The 26058-nt window shown below is 40.7% G+C and overlaps 2 protein-coding genes across 2 annotated transcripts in view; both read right to left on the bottom strand.

Annotated features, from left to right (window-relative positions):
- The window catches only part of NUAK1 (NUAK family kinase 1), a 53812-nt gene extending 51739 nt beyond the window's left edge, over positions 1–2073 (bottom strand). Inside the window, exon 1 of the mRNA XM_015818365.1 lies at positions 1744–2073. Within this exon, the coding sequence (XP_015673851.1) occupies positions 1744–2073 (330 nt within the window). The remainder of the gene's footprint in view (positions 1–1743) is intronic.
- Positions 2074–18838: 16765 nt separating this feature from the next.
- On the bottom strand, positions 18839–26058 carry CKAP4 (cytoskeleton associated protein 4). Its single transcript, XM_015818364.1, has 2 exons — positions 25476–26058; positions 18839–21570 (listed from the first exon to the last, which is right to left on the bottom strand). The coding sequence occupies exons 1-2, from the start codon at positions 25857–25859 to the stop codon at positions 20245–20247; spliced, it is 1710 nt and encodes a 569-aa protein (XP_015673850.1). The 5' UTR covers positions 25860–26058; the 3' UTR covers positions 18839–20244.

The raw sequence follows: 26058 nt of genomic DNA, 5'->3' as shown, positions 1-26058 counted from the left end.
TCCATTGACCTTGGTTTTGTCTCTTTAACTGCAAAAGTTGCATTGCTCTAAAAATCAAATCTAAAAAACTATCCGCCCTGTCATAAAATGAATAAACATGAAGTTATTGAAAAGAGCAGACTAATACAATCTGGAAATGATACTCTTCAGCTTGTACATTTTTTGAGCTAGATGTTTTGCTAATTTTAAATCCCTGTAATATGATACACTGCAGGCAATGTTCTTTTTCAAAGAAAAAAGCAGGCAGCCAAAGTGAACATGAGCACTCACTTCTGCTTTTGATTAACTATCTTAATGATTTAGTAAAATGACAGAGAGCATAATACAACATTAAGAGTTATCTGAACCAGGTGTTTAAAGATTCTTTTTATGCTATACAGCACTGGGATATTATTTAATTATTTATTTTGACCACTGCACTAAGATTTAGTGTTTTTAACTACATAACTATCACACCATGGAAAAGCTTAAATGTTCTTAAATAGAGGACATTGTCACATACACAATCACACCACGTGTAGCTTAGGTGCTTTTTACTACTCTATTGTTTGCTTATTTGTTTACTTGAGTCTCTTGTTCAAAATATTGACTAAGCAAGCAACAGGAAAAATTGAAAATAGAAACAAAACATGGAGCCTGTACCAAATCTGCTGCAAAGTACTTGATCAAACAATTGTATAATTTTGCAGAAAGCACATACGTACCTGATTTAAATGCAGAACCGTCAGATGTAGCCAGACAGCATCAAAAGAAAATAGCAGTACTTTTAGCCTATTACATGAAAACTTAATACACATGCCTGAAATTTTCTGATATTCAGGCATCAATTCAGGTGACAAAAAGTACCGAAGTTGGGCTGAGGATAGTTATAGTACACTGCAACATTAGTTTGCAAAATAAAGTGGACTCTAAACTTCGCTTTGATAGGAGCAATTGCATCAATGTGTTTGCTATAGAGGTTAATAAAGTCCATGTCATCATTCCCACTAACACACTATTAGCCTTTAAAATTTCTTTAATCTCAAAGCCATCTCTGGTTAGAAAACGAGGGTATGTGTTTCAATGGATGTTATGTCCACACTTTGAACAACAGAGCAACGTCAATTGCTGGAAGGGAAGAGACAAATAATGCCAATTTACAAATGATCCAGTTCTCCTTATTCAAGGAACTACCTCTGATTTCTATAAATGGGCTCAGTTGACAACTGGAGAGAAAGGCTCAAAATAAAATTTCATGATCAAACACTTCGGGAGAACTCATAAACACTCCTCCAGTGAATTTTTGGATCTCAGAAAGAGAGGAGGAGGCAAGAACATAAAAAACCTCCCTAAAGGCCAAGAGAAGGCTACAGCTTGAGATAAAGAAAGCAAAAGCAAAAGCAGGACTACAGTCACCTTCAAGCTTCGAATTTTGAGGTATATCACAAAATACTCTTCCCCAAGTTGGTACCCTCCCAGGTGTTTTAGAACTACAACTCCCATGACTCTCAGGTTTTGTAATTAATGGCTGAGAATTATATGAGTTCATGTTATTTAGTTTTTTATTTTTAAGTTGTTGAAACCCCTTTGCTCCAGAAGCAACATACAAAGCAAAACAGTTGTCCCAAAATTTCCCCCGAGCATCACCTTAGAGAAGGCTGCCATAAAATAAAAGGTCTACTCAAAAAGTGCCCTGAGATGTTTCAATAATGCCACCAACTCTTGTCCAGCAGCCCCTCCCGGACCAGTCCTTTTAGCCCTTACCATTCTGCCTGAGAACCTCTCGATGGCCCTCTTGACTTTGCCATAGGTACCCTTGCCCAGCGTTTCTTGCAACTCGTAGCGATGTTTCAGGTTGTGTTTGTGATGGTGCCTCTTGACCCCTTGCTGCTGCTGCTGCTGCTGCTGCCTCAGTTCCTGTTGGGGAGCGCTGACAGGGCTGACGGCCGAAGCAGCCGAGTCCCCTGAAGAAGGAGCCTCCGCTGCGGACTCCTCCATAGCCGCTCCCGCCGCTTCACGCACAGTCCGCGCAGCCTCCCGGCAGCATCGCTGGGGAGCTTCTGTGCTGCTGCCATCCAGCGCAGTCCTATCCATCTCCCGCTCGGGCAGGCGTGCGCCGAGAAGGCACTAGGAGCGGCGCGGGAGGAGCCTCGGGGTCCCTCCCTTCAGGCGGGCTCCGCAAGGGCTGCCCTCATATTTCGGGGCGGGAGGGGAGAGAGGCCGAGAAACCGGAGGCCGCAGCGCCCTCCTCTCACTCCCTGCTGGGGTACCTAGAAAGCAATTACTAAGGCGGAAATTTGGGGACGGTGAAAGCGGCTGGGCCGGAGGGGCCCCGGCTGCACCCGGTCCTTTGGCGGAAGACGCTTTTCAGTTGGGGAAGAAAAAGGGGGGGAAAGCAGTACCCCCCTCCTTCGTCTTTCTTTCTTTCTTTCTTTCTTTCTTTCTTTCTTTCTTTCTTTCTTTCTTTCTTTCTTTTTCTTTTTCTTTTCTTCCTTTTTTCCTTCCTTCCTTCCCCTCTTCTTTCTTTTTCTTTCTTCCTTCCTTCCTACCTTCCCCTCCCTCTTCTTTCTTTCTTTTCTTTCTTTCTTTCTTTCTTTCCTTTTCTTCCTTTTTTCCTTCCTTCCTTCCCCTCCCTCTTCTTTATTTTTCTTTCTTTCTCTTTCTTTCTTTCTTTTTCTTCCTTCCTTCCTACCTTCCCCTCCCTCTTCTTTCTTTCTTTCTTTCTTTCTTTCTTTCTTTCTTTCTTTCTTTCTTTCTTTCTTTCTTTCTTTCTTTCTTTCTTCCTTCCTTCCTTCCTTCCTTCCTTCCTTTCTTTCTTTCTCTTTCTCCTTCCTCCGGCCCGCAGCCGCCTTCAAAAGGGATGCGGGACGAAGCCTAAGCGCGTCCGGGTTGCGGTCTCGCAAAAGCCCAATTTCCCCGGCGTTCGTTCTTAGGGGCAATTTGGAGGCGGCGGGGCCAGGGGGCGGGGGCGGCCATGTCAGACTCCCGAGGCGACATAAAGCAGCGCAGAGCCGCCTCTCCCCGTCAGTGCTGTCAGCGAGGCGGCGGCTGATTTGGCCATGAGAGGCGCTGGGGAGAGCTCGCCACGCCTCGGCGACTCACAGCCAGCGACTCGGAGGCGGGCGAGCCGGTAGGGCCGCCCCGCGCGGTGCCTGGGCTGGGAATGAGCCGGGCGTGGCGCGGAGAGAAATCGCTCTCGGAAACTAACGGGCCGGGTGGGAGCCGGGGACCTCCCCTTCCGAGCCTGGCCTCCGATCTGGGCGGGCTCTTTAGGGCAACCCCCGAAGAAGGAGGGGAGACGAGACGAATCGGGGATGGAGGATCCAGCCGGCCTTTGTGCCAAAGGATGTTGCATTATTCCGCCCGAAATACACGGAAAATTTACAGGCTTCAAAAGAGACTGGCCAATTTGTGGTTGCCTGCAAGCAGGGGGTACCTCAGAAAGCCTCTCAGCCCTGGAGATGTAGATGGTTATGGAGAAAACAGATGGAAGCAGTCATTTGATGACAGATTGATGACAGATTTTGGAAGACTCCCGGTACAAAAAAGTATACCCCACACCAGAAGTGTGCAGGCAAGCCCGGAAAAGGGTATTCTCCTTCCCATTTTTTTTTAAAAAAAGAAGGAATACTGCATCAGTATTTATACTTCAGGTCCATGTCTTTGCACTCAGATGGGGTCCAAAATGTTTGGAATCATACATTTTATATTTCATTATGTTCAGACACATATGATTTTTAATAACAGATTACTAGGTAAGGTAATCTGAGATAATATTAAAATCATATAACATGATTAATATAACATCATATAAATAATATAAAATCATATAACACTTTTATTTGTAGGATTCTACAATTGTTGCATATTGTAGAATAGTAATATTACTATGGGGTAGTCCATGAATAGAATAGAATAGAATAGAATAGAATAGAATAGAATAGAATAGAATAGAATAGAATAGAATAGAAGGGACCTTGGAGGTCTTCTAGTCCAGCCCCCTGCTCAAGCAGGAGAACCTATACCATCTCAGACAAGTGACTATCTAGCCTCTTCTGATAATGTTACCTCAGATTCGTCATGCAAGAAAACAAGATTACCTCCATCTTTGTGTCACAAAAAGGATCATTTTGCTCCGCTCCAATATTGTCCAGCCAGGACCATCTCTTGTACCCAGGAGACTCACACACACATTTGCAGGATGACATTTAATAATGTTCTTTCTTGAATGTGTAACATACTGGATTCCTCTTCCATAAATAAGAATTGAAAATCTTCTTATTTATGGAAAACAAAAGAGATCTCCAGAAAGGACTTAAAAGTGGGTATTCTCTGTAGGAACTCTGATCCAGTGGAACAGCTAATGCCAGATGTGAGAATGCCCCCTTTTGGTCATGATTTTCTGAAAAATTGTTTCAACCTGGCTATTCTGGAAGGCTTTGGGGGAATAGAATAGATTAGTGATATGTTGTCTGAAGCACTATGATACCAACTGTTACATTATTGCACTGCATTGCATTGGAATCTTATGTTATCTTAATCTAATTTATTATTATGTCGAAAATGTGTATGTTTGCTAAATAAATAAATGGATCTAAGAAAAGTTCTCAAATATTTTAATTATTGGACCTGTAAGGCTTCCACAGGTGCTCTTATCGTACTGAATGGGTGGATTTTCATTTAGGATAGGTAGCCCACCTATACCTAACTGGACAATCAAGGATGCCATCATAGAGTCCCCTTACCTTCAGAAACAGGTCAATGTGGGAAGAAGTTGCCCTTGCAGTTTTGAAGCCCTCACTGCCTTCCCAAGTTTGGAAGTTCTTAGGAGATGCACAGATTTGGCACAAAAACCTTCCCCAATTTGTTTTAATTTAGTTTAGTTTTGCATAGAAGGGAAACTAGGTTAACTGTTAGGCAAAAAAATCACCTTCTGAGAAATCAAAATATGGATTTTCCAGCCTTATCATTATCACTATTTCTTGATGCAACCATATATTACAATCTTCAAATAGGAATGCTATGGGATGGACTCTGTTTGCTCCCTCATCCTGTGGTGCTTTTTTTTCTACTTAATCATCAGTACTTTCTTTCACTATCCACCCACCCTACCTTCCTTTCTGGTCAGTTATGTTCCTACCGATAGTAGACCATTTGAAGGATTTTGTGAATTAAAACCTAACAGTCTTTTTCTATCAAATATGTTTAAGGAGAGACTTGTTTAGAATTCTTAAATTAAATTAGGTACTCCCTTCTCTTTGCTATCTGTTTTCATTTCACAATAGGTTATAAGAAATGAGAAACAATCCAGCAGATCATTAAGCTTTCAAATGTTAGCTATATAGATTAGTAGGCTGTCAAATTTGGAACATTACTTTTTTACTCCTGATTTGCTTTAGTCATATATTTTTCTCACCCACACATCATTAGCTATGAGTTAGAGCTATCAGACTTTCACTCTTACCGATATATACTATAAATCTTCAGGAAATATACATTTTCTTCAGCACTCCTTTTGCACTCTATATATCAGTCTCTTTTCTGCTTTAATCTAGTCCAGGGGTCCTCAACCTTGGCAACTTTAAGACTTGTGGACTTCAACTCTCAGAATTCCTCAGCCAGCTTTGCTGGCTGAGGAATTCTGGGAGTTGAAGTCCACAAGTCTTAAAGTTGCCAAGGTTGAGGACCCCTGATCTAGTCCAACGCCCTGCTCAGGCAGGAAACCCTATACCATTTCAGACAAATGGCTGTCCAGTCTCTTCTTAAAAACTTCCAGTGTTCGAGCATTCACCGCTTCTGGAGGCAGGTTGTTCCACTGGTTAATTGTTCTAACTGTCAGGAAGTTTCTCCTTAGTTCTAGGTTGCTTCCCTAGATTGCTTCTCTAAAGGAACTCTATGTGTAACATGTAGCTCAGTATTTTAATTATTTTAGTTTGAGCAAAGTTGATTTTCTTTAGCAAGCATATTCTATTTTCCATGACCTTTTTGAGCCAGTTCTCTATATACAAAGAGAAATGATGTGGGAGAGCTGCATACAAATTTAATCTCAAGATAGGAAGTTACATGAAATTGGCTTCTAAGACAGAGCTCTGTGTGACTGCATGAATTCTCAAAGAGATGCTGCAAGGAATATCCATCAAAATGTTGCATTGCTACAGAAATCAGAGCCATTTTGCTGACAAAAAGGAAAAGCCAAGAAACTTGCTTTCTTGTGCTTTTTCAAAAGTACAGCCTTCAGCCCTACAAATTTACCCACATCTTTATGTGCAAAGATTTTTTTACTAAAAACCCAGGAACAAATCTGTGTGAATGGAAATCTGTCTCACAAACTGGGTGGGATTTAAATTGATCTGCATATCTTTAGCCACAGCAGTAAGGTTTTAATCAAAGGATTAAGAAAAAATTAGATTTCTTAACCATATTAGATATTCCCGAAAGCTGGAGAATTTATCCCACAGGCCATCACAATGAAAATAGCAATAATATTGATTATCAATAAGAATATATATGCCTGGTAATGCCACCTTTCAAATGGATGAGTCATGGAGTAGAGCATCTAATAATAGCCTTATTTCATGGTACAGCTATAGGTCAGGAAAACTCTTCTTTCTGTAAGTCAGATGCCTTCACCAATTTCCAGAAGCAGCTGCAAGCAGCTTCTAAGTAAACTGTCCATAAAACATGATAACAGCAGTGGAAATATTCTATGACGGATGATTCATACAAATAGATATAGAAGAAAGATGGAAATGGGCAGAGAATTTGCATGCATTTCTTGGAAAGAGGCTGAAAATAGTTACATGATAGATTACATTTTAAGGATTTTATTTTTGTGCAAGGCTGAAATGTAAACCTTTTTTCATAATTTACATGCTGTTTATGTGACAAAGCTATTCTTTTAACTAACTAAACTACTTCAGTTTATTCATTGTAGATTATGCTGAACCCAAAGAAAGGCAAAACAGAGCTAACAGATTCAGATTTGAACTATTTTTTAATCTGGTAAGTTCAAATAACTGTTGTTTAAAAACTTTAACTAATACATTAAAGAATAGTAGAGCAGACATGTCAAACACAAAGCCCGGGGGCCGGATGCGGCCCGCAAAGTGATTTCATGTGGCCCGCGAAGCCATCCTGGAAACAGTGAGGGAACGGCCCTTGCTGCCTTGGCCCAGGCCCAGGCCAGCCAGGAGCCAATGTACAATTTTGTGGTGGCCATCTATGCTGAAACGCATTTAGTCTTAGCTCCACAAGACTGTCTGGAAACAGCGAGGAACCAGCCCCTGCCGCATCGGCCCCACCCCCTGGGTGCATGCTTTGGAGGTGTCACCCTTTGTGAGGAATGAAGAAATGCACCATCACCTGGAAGTGGCCAGCAAATGGCCCTCGCCTACTTCACCTATCCAGCTTGATGGGCTCCGGGGGAGGGGTTTCGGCAGGCAGCGGGGCGCTCTCCTCATAGCGCTGAGAGACTGAGCCGGGTGGCGCAAAACTGATGAGAAGTGCAATGCTGCCTAGCCCGTAGCTTGCCCAGTTTCAGCAGGCAGCAAGGTGCAAAGCTGGTGAGCTTCGCACCTCCCGGCTCAACCTCGCGGCGCTGTGAGGAGAGCGCCCTGCTGCCTGCTGAACCAGGGCAGGCTGGGGGCTGGGCAGCATTGCGCTTCTTTTTGGATTCGCGCCACCTGGTTCAGCCTCTCGGCACTGTGAGAGCGCCCCGCTGCCTGCCGAGACAGGGCAGGCTGGGGGCTGGGCGGCGTCGCGCTTTTCAGATTTGTGCCGCCTGGCTCAGCCTCTGAGCTGTGTGAGGAGAGCTCCTCGCTGCCTGCTGAAACCGGGCAGGCTGGGGGCTGGGCGGCATTGCGCAGGTAACGTTGACTCTCACGCTGCTCATGGCACCCCCTCCCCCAGAGCCCACCAAGCCAGATATGTGAAGTAGGTGGGGGCCATGTGCTGGCCACTTCCAGGTGATGGTGCATTTCTTCATTCCTCACGAAGGGTGACACCTCCCCAGCTGCGTTTCTTGCCTGTTTTTCTCCCTCCCTCATCTCAAATATTTTCCCACCACTCTGTACTTAGGAAGGAAGAAAGAAAGGAAAGAAAGAAGGAGAGCGAGGGTCTGAGGGAAGTCTTAGTCCTGCCTTGCTGCCTTTTCACCATCCCCTTGCCCCCTCCCCCTGGCCTATCCTTGGGGTCTTCCATCCTATTGCTAAGGAAGCTTTGGATACAAAGCTGGGTCTCCTCCCATGGAGATGGAATGGGCCCCCGTCTGACTTTGCCCTTGTACCCATCATGAGCAACCTGGCTAAGGAGAGCAAGCACAGCGGCAGCAGCCTTGAGGAGGAGGTAAGTACAGCTAGGCGCCCCCTTGGGGAAGTGGGGCTGGGCTCGGTGCTGCGGGTGCTTGAGGGCCAGGTTGGGCGTTTGATCTCTGCTGCCCAGGGCTCCGGGCAACCTGCACCACCATCCAGCCCCCACACATGGCCTGAGAGGAACAGTGAGGCTCCTCCAGTGGACCTTGCCTTGGCACTTGCCCTGGTCCCACCCTCTTCTGCCAGAGACCCTCAGATCTGTCCCACTCCTGCCCAGGCCCCCACAGGCACCCTTGACACTAATGATGTAGAGCTGGCCATGCCCACCCAATAGGCCACACCCACTCTGTCCACACCCACCCAGTAAGCCACACCCACCCAGCCCCCCGAGGGCAACCGCAATGCTGATGTGGCCCTCAATGAAATTGAGTTTGACACCCCTGTAGTAGAGCATCAGAGGATATAGATCCTGTCCTGTAAATACTTTGTCGCCTTCTCCTGGCTAGCATTTACTTCGAATGTTGAGATAGGGGGAGAGGGGGGGAGGGGGAGGGGGAGGGGGAGGAGAAGAAGCAACCTGCTCTTTAGGATCCAAAAGCAGGATAACCAACTTACATCCTGTATCATGGTTGTGATATAAGGAAAGCTACTTTTTGAATCAGAAAGTTGGCATGAATTCCCCTACATGGCTTGTAAAGTGGCATGTTGTGTTCTATCCAAATAGAAATGCCAAACATGAATGTTCCATGGTTATACTCAGAGTACCTAAAAACAAACTCCCAATGGGCTATTCATAAGAAATGACCAAAAAAATCAGGATAATGGTTCTGATATTGTGACTAAAGGCCCTCCTGTTTTTCACATTGAACACCTGCCTTCTCATTTCATTGTGGTTTCCAGATTTATTGGCTACTCCATCATTCCACAGACTAGGCTATTTGGGGGATGATAAAAGTTGTAGTACAATACATTTCTAAAACACCTAGGTTGAGAAGCTCTTTGAATCTCAGTTGCATTAGTACCTGTACAAAAACAACAATTTGGATTGTTATGGTATGTCATCTTAGCCTGAAATATACAAATTATGTAGCAAATATTTACTGCTCTGCTATTTCACAGAAAATAAGTAAAGAAAAGTCAAACTTTGTAGAATTTCATATCTTTTTTACAAACAGTAGCTCCACCAGGTGGTGAACATTATTATTTTATGCCAAATGTATTCCAATACAGAAAATTTACCAATATTTTGACATATTGGAAGCTCATAGCCACTTTCCATATAAAATGGCCATAATTTTATCCAGTTCAAAAGAATTAAAATAATGTTATTAAAGGGAAAGTCAAATATAATGTGACATTAATAAAATCAATTAATGCAGAACTAAGAAAGGAAGATGAGAAATACATCTCAGAGTACCTGTTTCCTTGTTATTCTGTTTGTTTTTTCAAAAACTATTTGATATGTTTTAAAAACCAAATAAGCTATGTTTTTGATTATGACATTATTAAGTCAGAAGATCCAATTGGCTGTACATACCTTTCTTGCATGCTCCTGGAGACCTCATGATGGAGAAATGGCTTTTCAAAAAATAAAATAATATCCTTATTTTAATTAAATCTTGAATTTGCAAGATGCAATCTTTCAGCTAAAAATATTGAATCTATGTTCATAAACATATTTATATGTTCAATTATTATAATAAAAAGTATTCTATTTTCTGAGAATATTTGTCTTAACTGGTTGTTATATGAAAAATATAATGCAGATGGAATTGCAGACTAAGTCTAGAGACTGTCAGACAAAGGCTTCTGCAAGTAATGAGAGAAGTGGCAAATTCACCATGTTAAAGAAGACAAATAGTTTTTACCACATGTATAGACTATGTATGTTCAAAGGAAAAAGCCCTAGGGAAAATTAGGGTATATTATAATAAATAAATGCAGTTCCATTGAGGTTTCTGATTAGAACAATAGTTTCCGTGAAGAACAATTGATTATCTAGGATTTTCAGGTCAAGATATTGAGTAAAAAGCAGATGTTTTGAAATTAAAACATGTATTAATGGCTTAACCCAGGGGTGTCAAACTGCTGGCCCATGGGCCAGATTGCATCACACCAAAACCACACCCACTCCATTGCTGGCAATGGGGAAAAAGTCCCGATACGTCGCAACACATCATGTGACGTCGCGAGTTTGACACCCATGGCTTAACCAATTGTTTTATATTCTGTAACCCTCTGATGCTCAGATGGGTCTCTGTAATTTGGGGACAGGCAAAAGTTTGGGGCTGGTGTATGATGTGTTCCCACAAAATAGCTGCCATTGTGTAGGACAGGTGTGTCCAACCTTGGCAACTTTAAGATTTGTAGACTTCAACTCCCTGAAGTTCACAAGTCTTAAAGTTGCCAAGATTGTATGCCCCTGGTGTAGGTCTTGCTTTAAGACAATTTTTTTCTTCTCAGTCATGATACATTTGTGCATGAATAGCTGGGAATATTGTAATGAAGACATCAATGTCTTTAATGAGATATATGTGATGTACTTATCATGCTACTATAGGTAATATAACCCTGGCTGCTGTTCTGTTAATATTTTTGTGGTAGGCAGACATTCAACAGGCTTCTTCTATCATTAATCTTTTGTAACCCCCCCCAACACACACAAATACCCCAACCCTGTCCCTAACTGTATTTCAACCATGTTTTACAGGGCAAGAAAAGCCAAGCTTCCTCCCACTATTAAAAACAGCCAACAATCTGACCACTTTCCTAATAATGCATAAGAATTTTAAAAACCACATATATAGGTATACTGTAGCTCTTTTCACAAATTAACAAAGGGCTGTAGAGCAGAGATGGAATGTTAACAGCAAAATGGCAAAGCAAGTTCACTTTAAATTCACAAATGAATTCCAAGGAAGTTGTTAACCGCACTATGCTTATTATGTTTTCCGCCTTGTCTCATAACGTTTTTCATTCTATCGCAGACCAAGGTGGTCTGGATAAGAAAGGCTGGAATTTTGTATATTTATGTCTGGCTCAGTGAGAAAAGCCTTCTATTGCTGACCTAGCTAGAATAACCATCCTTTTGTCATTATGATGGAATGGTAAGAGTGGGTGGAGATGACTAAGACTTCAATCATTTAGACTTTTGCCAATCATTTAGGCTGCTAAAATGAAAATCTTTCTATGTTAATGTCTTCTGTTGAAAAGCCTATGCAATAATAGTTACAGCTACGAGTGTTCTTCCACTTTCCCTTCTTGAAATCAGATTCTAATAGGGTACTTGATCATTCCTGCTTTCTTCTACAGGGCCTTGGCAGATAGATTAAATCAGAAAAGGAGATGAGACACCCTGCACCAAAATTGCACAGGAAGGACTACTAGAGTTCAGGATTCCTTCATCTCTATTCACCTAACAATTAGTTAGTTTGCTTTCTGTATTCATCTTATACACTCAATCTTCATTCACTTTTTTTTTCAGGTAATGAGTGTTCTTAAGGAGGAATGGAAATATTGGTACTTCATCACAATTGCCTTAAAATGTTTGATGTCTGTGCTATAAAAAGATTCCCATTGTGAACCAAGAAATAACATATCTAGACAATGAGCTGTCTCCATCCTTTTTTTATTAATCTATGTCTCTTTGTTAGCCTTCCCATTCCATTTCTCTCACTATCTCCAGTTATCTTTTCTTCTGAGTCACTCAACATTTTCTCCCATGGTGTTCTGTGGGTAAGGTTCCTTCATTACAGATTTCTGATGCAGATACAGTTCTGTAGATCAGGGCTTTTCAACCTTTTCACCCATTGTACCACTTTTAGGATATGGCAATATCCGAGTACCACCAGTCGCCTCACAAGGTGTTAAAAACTTGATGACCCCCCCCCCCAAAAAAGGAAAAAAGTGATGTACAGTCCTCGACTTACAACAGTTCGCTTAGTAACTGTTCGAAGTTACAATAGCACTGAAAAAAATGCCCCGCAAGGCACAGCCGAGCAAGACACCTGCCTACCCACCCGGCTGCGCTCTTCCTCCTGTCTGAGGTTTTCATTGTTGTGAGCATTTCTGTTGAGGATTGGCAGCGGGGGTGGGGTGGGGGAGTGTTTGGTTTTTATTCCCCTCCGTCTGCTGGGTGGTTGCAGCAGGTTTTGGTCACTTCACATGACCCTGGGACACTGTGACCGTCATAAATATGAATCAGTTGCCAAGCATCTGAATGTAAATCACAAGACCCTGGAGATGCTGCAACATTCCAGGTGATCGGCGCTTCTTCTGGGCTCAGCAGAAGCACCAGGATCAGCGCCGAGCTCCAGCTGGAGCCTGGCGCTGATCCTGGTGCCTCCGTTGAGCCCTGACAGCCCTGCAGCTCCAGCCATCTCTCGCTCAAGCTTGTGCGGTGCTGCCACCGGTTCAGCTCATTCCCCTCCCCCGCTACCACTTTTCTAGGATGGTCACGTACCACCTTCCAGGTGCCAATGTACCACAGGTGGTACCCGTACCACTGGTTGAAAAGCCCTGCTGTAGATCTCAAAATTACTCTGCATTGGTTGATTCTTCTCTCTAATGTGTGGAGTTGGGGATGCCATTATATTTAGATGCATGAGCAGAGGAAGGCTTAAATTAGGCACAGATGAATGAATCAGAGAATGGGCAAGAAACTCATAGCTTGTGCAATGCAGGGAATACATAGGCTAAAAGAATTATGAAAGTTTGATCCAGATTTGTCAGCCAGCCAAATTGATGCTTCTCTGTCAAAATTCCTGCCAACTAGTTGATTAGCGAGGGAGCAAGTGAGAGAGAAGGAATAACAATTACGTGAGGAAAAAAAAATTGTATGCAGAGGCATTTGGAGTTAGGCATGACCTGATTCAAATAAATTACATTAATAGTATATGCAGGGCTTTTTTTTCTCATAGAACACTCAGAACGGAGTTCCGGCACCTTTTTTGGATGGAACCTTGTAGGGTAGGCAAGGTGGGTTGTATGACATGTGTGAGTTCCGGCACCTTTTTTTTTTTTTTTACAAAAAAAGCACTGAGTATATGTATGTGTGCACACATATGTGAAAACACCTGCTGTATGACTGAGTGCATGTGTGCTCAGATTTGGCTGGAGGGTAAGGCGATACATCACTTACTCAAACACTGAATTCAAAGGTTGCTTTGAACACTGTTTTAAAGAGATGCTGCATTCAACTCTGACATGTTCCAGAAGCCAGAAGGGCAGAAAGGCTGATTCTAACTGAATCTTAGGAAAAAAGAAATCCTTAAGAAAAATGCTGTGAAAGGTGAAACAGTTACCTGGAGAAGTGATGATTTCCCATTCACTGTGTTAAAATAGAAGCTACAACAAATCCATCTCTTACAGATGTTTTTATTTGGAGGAGCAGGGTGCTAGATGCAATGAATATTTGTTTGTTTGTTTGTTTGAGTCCTATAAAGATGAGGTATGTAATTTCTGTAGTGTACTGCATGGTAGTGAAAAGACTACAAAGCTTTCCAATTTTAATCTTGGCATGATCATAGCATATCAAATCTAGTAGACAGAAGAAGTTGCATTTCCCATACTTGGAACTAGGTATCTAATCTATCCCTGCTTTTATTTGTTTTATAGCAAGACAAGTTGATTTTGAACCAGTAATATATGGGAGAAGAGATCTAGTTGCTTTATACATTCACCCAAAAGGCAGAATCCAAATATACAAGAAGAGTTGTATTGGACCAAACTAATTATCACAGTGGCCAGGGCCAATATGACACAAACAGTACATGAACTCCAGCAATTGTTTTGATATTGTCTTTGATACTGGAAATAATATGTAGCCGTCATGACTAGTAGCCATGAAAAGTTTTGTTCTCCATCAGTTTTCTCTCATCCATCCAGTCTATTTTTTAATTCATCACCAGAACCGTGACAATAATTTTCATGAGTTCACTATAAGCTAAGTGGTGATGTACTTTGCTCTCTCAGCTTCATTGGATGATCTAAGATTCCTACAAAATTGACAAGAAATCTCAGTCTCCAAATAGGTAATTGCATAGTTAGGAACTTGTTTACAGAAGAGGCTCACAGAGAACACTGGATAGCTAGATTAGTTGTGGATGTATACACATCTGTATATATACAGAAAAACATTATGCCTAACATTTATTCCAGGATTTAATTCTAGGTCTTTTCAAATAATCACAAATTCAGCTGTACAAATAACAGTTTGAGATTGTGAACAAAAAGTGCACATACACAAACATATATAGATGTAACACGTATGTGTTTTACACAGATGAAAATGCAGATACTCTCTATGACTTAGTAGAAAAGGGGTTTGGAAAGAATTTAAGATGGTACACTCTGTATGCTTGTGCTGCTTCATTATTCTTAAAACCCTACAGAATGTTGGAAAGAATATTGCAAAAAGACTCAAGGCTCTGCATGTCTATCTGTCCATCAACAGGATAGTGTAGCTCTCTGAAACCTGAACAGATCAAATTTGATGTGCGGAGTAAAACCCAGCAAATCAAAGACTGAATTAAAAGTGGTCCAGATCAAGCCAGGGAGAGTAGAGAACATAATTCCAAGAAAACATTTCCTAATGTATCTTTACAGGAGAGGCAGTTGGGCAGTGATTACAAACAGAGCAGATTGTTTCATTCTAAATATGCCTTCATCTTAATCAACTGATCAGAGAATGTCTGCTCTGGGGTCTAAGATAACTTGCCATAGCCAACTCACCATGGCCACCTTGCCATGGCCATCTTGCTGCACCATCTTGCTGTGACCAACTCACCACAGCCATTTCGCCTCAGCCAACCTGCTGCCTCCATCTCGCCACGGCGCAACTTGCAGGAGACAATTCCACTTGGGATAACTCAACACGATAAATGTCATCCGCCATTGTTTCTTTGACATTATTTCCAGTGACAAAAATGGAATTCCTCCGGGGTGAGTTGGCCATGGCAAATTGTCCCATTCCATCACACGTGCCCAAAACTGCAGAGATACATAAAAAGAGAGTTTATACACATATAGACACAGATCTGACCCATTATTACATTACAGGGAGTTCTTGTTTAGCAACCACAACTGGGACCGTTAACAATGTTATGTGAAGTGATCACTAAGAGCAACTGCGACTGTACTTAGAATCTTATTTCAGGTTTCCTTGGCTTTACAGACCTGCAACGATCATAAACGCAAAGATTGGTTATAAAGTTTTTTTTTCATCAGTCATAACTGTGAAATGGTCGCTAAGTGAGGATTATCTGTGTGCAAAAGAAAATACAATATAGACACCTACAGTAAATGCCCATTGCTGACACAAGGGTTGGCAATAACTCCAGAAGTCTTGTTCTGCCTTCTTTCCCTACCTTGGGTTATCCACACTTAAGTTGCTAATAACTGACTTACAGGAATTGGGCAGTGAGACAGCAAAGTCTAAATTATTTGGGTGAGTAAAACTGAAAATCAAGTGTCAACTGGGGGTCCAAAAAGATGTGTCCAAAATGGATGAACAGATTTTCAGATGGCAAACACAGTTCAATGGCAGCAAGTGTGAAGCTGAGCATGCTGAAGCAAACATAAGTGTAAGCTTCGTGCACATGCCAGTAGGGATTGAGTTGGCAGTGACTAACAAGGGATCTTGAAATTGCCTGGATTACTGACCAAAAGTGCTCACTCAGTGTCTGGTAAAGGAGAATTCTGTGTCTGAAATCAATTGAAAATATAATAGATCCACAGACCATAGTAATTATATACCAATTTATCAATATATAAATATATAAAACTGAAGTTGGACACATGTAGAATGCTGTTTTCTTTCCTGCACTTAAAAATAGTGCATCGTAAAACAAAAATATCTTCACTCCTAATCTGTTTGAATATGATTTTTTTCAAGCCCCTCAGCTCTGGTCAGTTTTCTTTCTCCTGCTCACTTTTTAATGCTATCATAAATTAGAGTATATGCTTGACAGGAAAGTCATGTTCTTTATGGAGTACTAACGATGTAGTATTACCACATATTCTCACTAGATGGCAGTGTTGAACTGTTCCAGTGTTAAATTCTCTGTAAACTCACAGCTCAGATCAGGGGTAGTCAACCTTGGCTCAGATGATCAGGATCACTTGGTTTCTGAGATTTACTAATTAAAGCCAAGAAACTAGTATCTCTGAAGATATCCTTGAAGCGGAGACTTTCCCTGTTGCAGCAAAAGTAAAAGATATTGAGGGGCACAGTAGGATTCAGTTGTTCCAGACTGGGAAACCAATTTCATATATAGGTCAATACTTTATGGTAAAGCTATGGTAATAGAACCTTGCAAGTTTGAATGTTTTTCCCCTCATAGGAAGAATTAGAAGTTCAAAGGCATTAATGTAAGTCAATATGATACTAATGTATATGATGTGTATCACCAGGCTATTTTGAAAGTGCTTTGTTTTTATCCTGCGTTTATTATTTTTTATAAATAACTCAAGGCAGCGAACATACCTAATACTTCTTCCTCCTCCTGTTTTCCCCACAATAACCCTAAGAGGCGAGTTGGGCTGAGACCGTGACTGGCCCAAAGTTGCTCAGCTGGTTTTTCATGCCTAAGGCAGGATTAGATCTGTCTCCTGGTTTCTAGCCTTAATCACTAGACCAGGGGTAGGCAACCTTGGCTCTTTTATGACTCGTGGACTTCAAACTCCCAGAATTCCTGAGCCAGTCATTCCTACCCCTGCACTAGACCAAACTGTCTCTCATATTGATGTGTGGATGCATACCACACATAATGCAATGTAATTTTTAATGCGGATATGAAGACAAACATTTACAATTACCCAGAATGGTGGAATTTAATGTATTTACAGGATGTGTTCAAATCAAGACTAGACATCAGTCTGTCAATGATGCTTTAATCTGGATTCTTGCATGGAGTGGGACTTGAGTAGCCCCTTCCAACTTTATTGAGTTTGAATTCATACACCTCCGTGTTGTGTCTCACTCTTGACCTTCAGGATTAAAAGCCCCATCCTATGCATCTCCAAGACTAATGCTAGTGAGTTCAGTATGTCGGAGAATCAAGAAACCTTATGTTAAGATTGTAGCTTTTACCATTTTAAGAAATATAGTTCCATGTTTTTCAAATTGTACTGAACCATAGTTTATTAAATAGGCCACAACAGGCTGATCTTGCTCATTGCTAACACATTAAATTATGGCTTCAAACCAATAGCTAAATCTGTATAATACGCTCATCCAGAATCAAGCAAACTGTATTATTGCTTATTATGCTAATTGACCTCATTTTTATAGACGAAGTTTCTTCATCTCTCCTTCGTTTCTATTATTTTTTAGCTTTTTATTTTTAGTATTACTAACACCGTTTCCAAGTGGCGCTCAAGTAGCCTGGATAACAGTCTCATGTAATATTCTTCCACTGTGTGCTACAAACATCACACAACTGAAGTAGCTAATGCACTGATAATGTTACTACCAAACGTGTACAACCGTTTGTTTAGTGACCATTTGAAGTTGCAGTGGCATTGAAAAAAGTGACTTATGAACATTTTTCACACTTACGACCGTTGCAGCATCCCCGCAGTCACGTGATCAAAATTCAGAGGCTAAGGAAATGGTTCATATGTATGACGTTTGCAGTGTCCCAGGGTCATGTGATCACCTTTTGCGACCTTCTGACAAGCAAAATCAATGGGGAAGCCAAATTCCCTTAACAACCATGTTACTATCTTAAGAACTGCAGTGATTCACTTAACAACTGTGGCAAGAAACGTTGTTAGATGGGACAACATTCACTTAAAACTGTTTCACTTAGCAACAGAAATTTTGGGCTCAATTGTGGGCATAAAGTCGAGGACTACTTGTATTTTAAATACTTGAAAGCAGAATACATTAACACACACACACCCTTTAGCTAAATTAAAGCTGTTTTATGAGTAGCTGGTATCCATGGCTAAACATTTTGATTCATATTTCTTATTAAGCCAGGTTTTATTCTAATCAGATTTAAACAAGCCAAGGACGCCTCATTCACACTTAACAGAGCCATAAACTATGGTTTAAATGTATAATTTGTTTGCCAAACATATAAAATTGAAGTTTTGAAAAATATATTATGGTTTAGCTCAATGTGTGAACTGCCTTGAATTAATTTTCTGTATTTTATTTCCCCTTTTACTAGCTAACTAATCCATCCCACAACTACAGATGTACTATACATATAAAATACTTGGTATTCTAATATAATATTGTATTATATTTATTTTCTCAGAATAATAAATCTGCAGAAAAGATTAATGCAACCTATTCTTGGATTATAAAAATGTTACTATTTTGGGTCTAGCTGTATGTAATGCTGCTTTGCAGACAAACAGCGTACAAAAAAATGGCGAGTAGCAATAGATCCATGAATACTAACCGAGTCCATGACAGTTTCAATAGTAGCAGCTATTTAGTAAGCAAAACTTAAGGATTCAAAGAAACTAATACAACTTGTTATGTCTGTTTTACCCCTTAATTTCTCTATCTTCCTCAAAACTAGAAAAAATGGTTAACTGCAACCAGAATAAGTATTTATTCAAATTACACATACCAAGAAAGTTATTTCACAGCCAACTACACAGTCATTCGAGATTCACAAAAAAGACAATAAAAGCACTCCCGAAAAATAATGACTTGATCTTAACACAAGGCATAGCTCTGATTTTTAAGGCATTGTATCTCTACAGAAGTAGTTACTGAATACGCTGCTTATATTACACATGGCTACTGCACACCTTGTTTGATTCTCTTCCTGAGGATTACCTGTTACCTCTACTACTTGATGCTACAAGCATTCTTTGTAGTCTTCTTCTGTTTATCTTTCTCAACAATTATGTATAAATCAACAGAAGAATCAACGTCAAAATATTTTCTAAAGAAGATAAACAAGAATCTACCCAACTGTAAAACTCAGTGGTTCTGTAAAATGAACATTATGAATATTTCTTCTTTGAAGAATTACTCAAATTCAAAGGTAGTTTTTAATTTATTGGACTTTTTAGATAATCAATCTGAAGTCTAATTTTATTTCATCCAAGTCAATAATAGGAAGAACGTAAGGCACTTAACACTGAATGTCACTGTTGCATCTTGTTATGTCATAAGGAAAATGTTAAATACAGTGAACAATTTTATTTTTATTGCCCTTTGTTCTTGGGGGGGCACGTTCCATGTTTATATATTTTTTTCACTGTTTTCATTTTCTTATCTTGACCCCATATATCTTTGCACCAATGAATTAGGACACAAAGGGTAAATGCAAATTCAATTGATATCACAGTAAACTGTCCCAAGAGAAGGCACTATTGTAATAGCAAAGTTCTGTCCAATACTACCAATGTTTATTGCCCCTGGACACATCAAAAACACCTTTGGTTTTGTTGTGGAATGGCTACATTGACAAGCATGGATTATGGAAGAATCCAATTTCAAATGTGATTATTCCATATGATAATTTTCATATGAATACTGTATATATTATATATAATTACAGTTGTTTGCATATTTTAATTAATACATAGAACCTTCTGTAATGGGTTGCTTTATTTCAATCGTAGAAGTTTGACATAGGCAATATAATGCATAAGTATGTCTGTTTTCAAAGGAGTGGGACAGCCTCTGTGTATGATGGAGCCCCCATGCTTGTTAAATTGATGAGGACAATGGCCATCATAATTTGCTTCTTGGGTCCACACCCTCGCCCAGTGCACTACAGATTAAGCTGCAGAAACAAATTAATTTGTCCTAGCAATTAAAATAGTAGAAATAACAGAATCTACCTAACTGGATTAACATTTTTTTTCCAGAGATATCAACAGCTCCTTTTCCATTCCACCAACTTTCCCAACAACAAAACAACAAAGCTCCTTTGGACTAGGAAAACATTTTTTTTTTGTAATGTTAAAATATGCTCAATACTCAAACCATTTCATGTATATTTTCTATTTTAACAAACAGCCTATCCAAGTCATTCCTTATGTCATCTAAGGAATCCTTCATTGTCTGCACATCGTTCTCGTTGGTTTCAATTTTCACTGAGTAAGCAACTAAACTGTCAACTGCTGTCCTAAGCATTTTTACGTCAGATTCTACCTGACCAAGAGAAGATCTCACTTCATGAACAGAATCTTTAACAGAAGAGAGTTCTGCCTTATTATCTTCAGACTGCCCTACATTCACTGAAGACTTTTCTTGGCCCAGCAAAGCAAGAACTTGTTTCTGGATATGACTAAGAGCATCAGCATTATTTGGTAGATCATTCAGACTTCTCCTTAGTTCATCAACATCACTGTAGATTGAGAGCTGTGCTTCCCCAAGACTCCTCACAGTATCGGTCAATGAGCGTACATCATTTTCTATAGTACTCTGGACAGAACCTAGACCTTCTTCTAACGCAGCTAGCTTAGTGCCATATTTGAAAATGAAAGGTTCTGTTCCTTCAGTGTTCTGGGCAAATGATGATGTCAGAGCTTCAACATTCTCTTCTATGGGTCCAAGCCTGGATTCCAATTCTTTATTGCTCTTCTGCAGACTTTCTATGTCATCTTTGGAGAACGCATAGCCTTCTTGAATACCACCGGAAGACTTGATGTGCATCAAGTCATCACTGAGTTTCTTCAGCTCCAATGGAAGATGAGAAAGAGATTCTTCTGCTTTAAGAACTTTCTCTTCTAAAGTCTGTAATGAAAGGTGCTCTGTATCAGCTACTTCTTTAAACTTCTCATGTTCCTGTTTGAGGTTGACAAGTGCTTTAACTTCAGACAGAACATCAGATTCCATTAAATCTATGGTACTCTGCAAAGTTTCTATAGTCTTCCCTTTAGCTTTCAAGGCCCTCTGCATCTCATCAACTGTGTCTTTCAAGACGTGAAGGTCATGTTTATATGTTTCTGTTTCACCAAGTGAAGCCATCTTTTTTTTAACTTCATTGATTTCGTCTTGGCTCTGTTTCTGGATAAGTGTGAATTCAGCAATATTATCGTTTATAGATCTTGTTAGCTCTGTCAGCCTTTCTTCCACAGTGTTTTCTAGTGACGTGAAGTCTCTTTCTCTGGCATCTTTTACAACATGAATACCATCAGACAAATCTTTAAGAATTTCATTTTGTAATTTCTGGAGAACTTCACTAATGCGACTGATCTCACTCTCCCCTTGCTTAACAACCTTCTCGGTGAAGTCTTGTTTTTGCTGAGCATTTTTCAATGCCAATTCAAAGCCACCACAAGCAGAGTGTATAGACTGTATCTAAAAATGAAATTGAAAGATATAAATAAAGGTTGGCATAGCAAAATCAATTATGTCCCATATAGGAAGATCAGTAACTAAGAGTAGAAGAATCAGACAACATGGTATATCAAAATAAATATGACAGTACATATATATACACTCACACTTATTATATAACATGGTTTAGTGATCTGATTAAAAGCTCTAAGAGCTTTCTAGTTATGACAGTCTAAACATTTATTTGTATTCTTACCAACCTTGTATTATTTTATATTAACCATGTTCCATCATCAAAGATTTTGATAGAAATAAAAAGCAATACAAGAATAAAAAATTTGCAGTTTTTAAAATGGAGTCTAAAATGTTCATAATCTGATTTTGTACCAATGGCTAGATTCTGCGCTGCAGATTCACATGGGATTTGCATGCAAGGCACACGTTACAGTACAGTAAAAGTATTTCAATGTTAGGATTACCAGATCTGGGCTGAAAAAACATAACCACCTCTAGATGGCAGCAAGGGGACACAGGAAACTAACTTTTGCTATTTGCTGGTTGTCCATATTATTAGATATGGTTCCCCTTTAATTATGCAACTATTGCATTTGTAATTTCAAATAAATTGCTACATGTATATGTACTCAGGATGCTTTTCTGTTGCTCAATATAACTATTATGCAAACCACACAATCTTATTTTCCACCAAGTATCTAAAATAATCCACTGAATTATATACAGGGCTTTTTTTCCCATAGAACGCCCAGAACGGAGTTCCGGCACCTTTTTTGGATGGAACCTTGTAGAGTAGGCAAGACAGTTTGTATGACGTGTGTGAGTTCCGGCACTTTTTTTTTTTAGAAAAAAAGCACTGATTATATATATGTTCTATAGTTAAACACTCTACTCTCCAATACCTGTGTATATAGCAAAGCATAGTTTTTATTTTTAATTTATCACTGGATTTATATGCAGACTTTCTGTTCATCCAACAACCAAGATGGCTTATACAGTAGTATTGTGGGAAATATCTTTCCTTTATTAAGGAGCAATGGGATATAATATATACGTCCATATTTTAACGCTTCTGGCTTCTAATCAGACATTAGTTCAACATTATGGCTGATATCAATTATAAACATACTGCTTTGCAAGGGATAAATACAGAAAGTAAATACATTTACTTTAACTTTCACAGCCAATATAAACCCATATTGTACAAAAAATTTGGGCCATTTCTACACTGTACAGTCAAACTTTGTGTGTGTCGGGAGGGGTGTATACCCCCACACAGACTTCATTTCCTTTAACCATGCAGATTCTAAACACTTTTACAATCTAACCCAAAGGGCAATTTCAACCAGAGGTACAAGCAGGATGGTATGCCTTGGTGCTACTGAAAAACCTCACATTTGCTTTATTTATCTTAAACCAGGATCCAAGGTAAGACTGAAGCATAGAGGCTACTTTCAAGATCTCCCTAGGATCTTGTATGTGGGTCCAGGAAAACTTGCATTTATATCCCAGCCCTGATGTAAAGCACAAGACCAGATTACTTGCAAGATCTCTTGTCGCCTGTGATTTTTGCTCATCCAATGACATCTTCTAGGATAGGCATGCTCTGGGTCCCCTCTGTTAAACAGAGTCACCTGTATGTCTTCCCTTTTGTGGCTCCTGTCCTATGAAGCAGCCCTCTCCGCCCATGACATATGGATGGGCCTGATTCTGGTAATCTTCCAGAAGGCCTTGAAGAGGCCTGGTTTTCCCTCAAGCACTGAGACCAGGATGTCAGCTGAGCCTGACATTCTTTTGTGCACTGTTAGTTGCCCAGAGTCACTAAATTGAAAGGGACAGCTTTATAAATTCTATAAACAAACAAAGGATAAATGGGAAAGTATACAATAGCAAAGGTTTTTGTTTTGTAACAAATCTGACTGTTTTCATCTACTGACATGGTTTGCAGAAGACTGTCTTAGATGAATTTTAAGACTTATGTGAATTTTGGACTCTTGCTTGCTAAAAAGTAATATAAACTGAATGAATCTTTCCTTGTCCTAGATTCAACTGAAATGAAGAAAGTCTAGAATTAGTAAAAATGTGAGCTACTCTTGATTTAGTACATATGCCACAAATCTGGACACAGAATTCTTTAACCCTCAGTCACACAGTACTGCACACAAATTAACCACAGAGCACCTTGCTTCAAATCTAACTCTGCCATAAATTCACTAAACCAGTGATTCACAATCTCAGTAGCTTTAATATGGACTGTATGAACTGGCCAGGGAATTCTGGGAGTTGAAGTCCATAGTAGGTTAAGAAACTCTGCACTAAACAGAACTTGGGAGAGTTTTCAAGCCATGGAAGCATCAAATAAAAAAAAATTATTGGAACTCCTCACCAATAATGATCAGTGATAGAAAATTGGCTATGTTCAAGTGAACTTTCAAAAAAATTCTCACAGAACCTACCTATAATGGAATCTAAAAACTTTAAAAAAACATAGTCTGAAAAACTCTAGGAATCTTGATTTTCTAATTCTTATAGTTGCAAACAGAACAGATTGGAAGGTAACTACTAGATTCTATGACTACATAAAATACTGCACTCAACTATATGGTGAAGCTATGGCCTCCTTCATCTCAAAGTTACAATTCCCAGAAGCCTTTGAAGCAATTACTGTACATCCAGATTACTTAAAGATGAAACCTTACTGAACAGAGCAATCTGTGACCACAAACTTCCTCTATAGGTTTGCTGTACAATCTGCAATTTGTTTATAAAAATCTTGGAGACTTGCTGTATTAAAAAAAAGTCAGATGTGTATTTTATTAAAACAAATATCCATATAGTTAAAAGTGAATTCATATTCTAATCCATTTTACACAAAATGGGCCATTCCTGAATTAATGGATTCCAATTCCCTGTAATTTCCACACAATAAAGCTACGTATTGGAACTGGTCCAATAACTCCCAAGGGCACCATTTTGGGAAAAGCGGACTAAGCATTCAATTATCTTATTAATGCATCCTAATCCAAGTGAAAGTACTTATTACAAACGCTGCAACGTTAACTTTTGTAGTCAAGATTCAAGTATGTGCTATATGGCTCACAAAAACCTAGGCCACTTGGCGTTAGACGTTCACAAGACTTCTTTGGAGGCAACTCTTGCGGGCAATTCCCAAAGACTAAATACTACTAAACACAATGGAGATTGAATGTGAGAAAACTTGTATGTTTTTTTTCTATCCGATTTTCTACCGGAAGCAGGAAAAAACTAGAAAATCCAGCGCCCTCCAACTCCGCGAGGCTGTGAAGTCCACTCTCTCTCACCCTCGGGCATAGTGGCTGGCGAAGACTAAAAAGACATTCTAAAATTATTAGAAAACAATCAAATGTTATTCCTTAATAGTTGTTTTTCTTTCCCCGAGGGACTTCAACTTTATTCCCTGGCTATTCTCTGCAACGCCACGCTGCAAATTGCTCGCGGCGCATGGACCCCACGTGCTAAAACGTGGCTTGCAAAAAAACCCAAAACCCGCTCCTTGGAGGAAAGTCTGCTTTTTAAACGGGCAAAAGCCAATTTCATCACTCTCCACCCAAATAACAGAGGGAGCCCATCAGCAGCCTTCTCCACCTTCCTCCGTGGAAAGACAACATTCAAGCGCCGTGCGCTTGGAGCTACAAAGTCTTCCTCTTCGGCGGCGCGGTTGCTTCAGGCGAGCAAATTTGGCGGCGTTTCAAGCAAGGCGAACCATCGCCGCATAGTTCCGAACAATTAAATAAAAAAAAAAACGGGGGCATATGATGGGCGGCTTCCGGCTCCCCTCCCCTCCCCCACAGGCTCCCGCTCGGCAGCCTTGAAAAGGCCGCACTCGACGCTCCCCGGGGAAGAAACGTTTGTTTATTATCCTCCCCGACTACCTTTTGCACGGCGCCTTCCAAGGAGCGGGTCAGCTCTTCCCGCTGCTTGGTGAAGCTTTCCTGCCTCTGGCTGATCTGGCTGACTTCCCCCAAAAGGTGGTGGACGTAATAGCCCGAGGCCGCAGCGGCTGCCAAGAAAGTCGCGGACAGGAGAAAGTTCAGGATGGCGCCGCAGCTGCAGGACGACGCAGCTTTGCCCGCGCCAGAAGGCGGAGAGCCCCCTTTGCTGCCTTTGGAGTGGGCCTGGGGAGGAGGAGGAGGCGGCGGCGGCGGCTGCTGCTTCTTCGCCACGTCATCGGGTTGGTTGGAATGGGCCCCCTTTTCGGAAGAAGCGGGGTTGCCGCTGCTCTTGCCGCTCCTTTGTTTGGCCGCAGAGGATGACATGCTAAGCTGAGCGCCTTGACCCTCTCCGTACTCTGAAGGCGATGGAGCGATGTGGAGACTTCACTAGGGCGCGCTTGGAGGCCCCGCGAGAAGAAAAACGGCTGGAGCTGGGAGAAAGGGGTGCTTCTCCATTCAATTTCGGTACGGAGAGACGGGAGGGAAGGCACGGAATTCAGGCGGGCTTCATCTCCGCCCTGCC

The sequence above is a fragment of the Protobothrops mucrosquamatus genome, unplaced genomic scaffold (assembly GCF_001527695.2).
Source record: "Protobothrops mucrosquamatus isolate PMUCROS unplaced genomic scaffold, P.Mucros_1.0 scaffold728, whole genome shotgun sequence".
Classification (NCBI taxonomy): Eukaryota; Metazoa; Chordata; class Lepidosauria; order Squamata; family Viperidae; genus Protobothrops; species Protobothrops mucrosquamatus.
Note: the sequence above shows the minus strand (reverse complement) of the source record. Positions and strands in the feature narration are given on the sequence as shown.

Coding starts and splice junctions, on each gene's coding strand:
- CKAP4 (XM_015818364.1), bottom strand. CDS start 25,859: ATGTCATCCTCTGCGGCCAAACAAAGGAGCGGCAAGAGCAGCGGCAAC. Junction 21,571..25,475: donor TGGAAGGCGCCGTGCAAAAG/GTAGTCGGGGAG, acceptor TTTCATTTTTAG/ATACAGTCTATACACTCTGC.